The sequence below is a fragment of the Macrobrachium nipponense genome, chromosome 1 (genome assembly GCF_015104395.2).
Source record: "Macrobrachium nipponense isolate FS-2020 chromosome 1, ASM1510439v2, whole genome shotgun sequence".
Lineage (NCBI taxonomy): Eukaryota > Metazoa > Arthropoda > Malacostraca > Decapoda > Palaemonidae > Macrobrachium > Macrobrachium nipponense.
Genome location: NC_087200.1, coordinates 164,155,464 through 164,156,311, shown reverse-complemented (window position 1 = coordinate 164,156,311; position 848 = coordinate 164,155,464). Strand labels below are relative to the sequence as shown.

At 45.2% G+C, this 848-nt stretch overlaps 1 protein-coding gene across 1 annotated transcript in view; it reads right to left on the bottom strand.

The window, feature by feature from the left end:
- Positions 1-683: 683 nt before the first annotated feature.
- LOC135218989 (moesin/ezrin/radixin homolog 1-like) overlaps positions 684-848 on the bottom strand; it is a 1,023-nt gene continuing 858 nt past the window's right edge. The window contains exon 1 of the mRNA XM_064255426.1: positions 684-848. This exon is cut by the window's right edge and continues 858 nt beyond it. Within this exon, the coding sequence (XP_064111496.1) occupies positions 684-848 (165 nt within the window).

Here is an 848-nt window from a genome sequence, read left to right as displayed (position 1 = left end):
AACCACTATCCATTCGCCAGCCTCAGTGTCATGTCCATTCAGTGATCTGCTTCTAGGTCAGGCTTTCATTCCAGAGCCAGTTAACTTTTAGCAGCTCCCCCAACCGCTGTCCATTCTCCAGCTTTAGTTTCATGTCCATTCAATGATCTGTTTCTAGATCTAGTTTACATTCTAGGGCCAGTAAACTTCCAGCAGCCCCCTAACTGCTGTCCATTCGCCAGACTTGGTTTCATGTTCATTCAATGCTCTGCTTCTAGGTCTAATTTATATTCCGGGGCCAGTGAACTTCCAGCAGCCCCCAACTGCTGTCCATTTGCTTGCCTCGGTTTCATGTTTATTCAATGTCCTGCTTCTTGGTCTGGCTTCCATTCCAGGGCCAGAGAACTTCCAGCAAGGCCCTCAACTTTTATCCATTCTTGTGAACTCTTTTCACTTCCTTTCTACAATTATTTTCAGCCTTCCTCAACTCCTTTTCAAGCTGCTCCATAAGCTTGATTTCTATCTGCCACCATTCTCTCAGAGCCACCCATTCCCCCTTACTAATTTATTTAGGAACCAGTTTAGTTCCCATAACATCCTTCCTTTACCGCTTAATCCAGTCCTTTCCTCTCCCCACGTTCTCTCATACTCCTTACTTCGGGTTCTCGCTGCCTCCCTTCTGTAGAGCACTCTTTTATCCTTAACTAAATTCCATAGAAGTGTCCCAATTCCTGTCTTATCCTCTCTCTTCCATTTAGTCTTCGAAGCCTTCTCTCAAGGTCTCTCTGCTGTCTCTCCTCATGCTTACAATTTAGGGGTCTCATTGACTCATTTCTGAATTCTCTCCGAGCCTGCCTCTCCTTAAATAT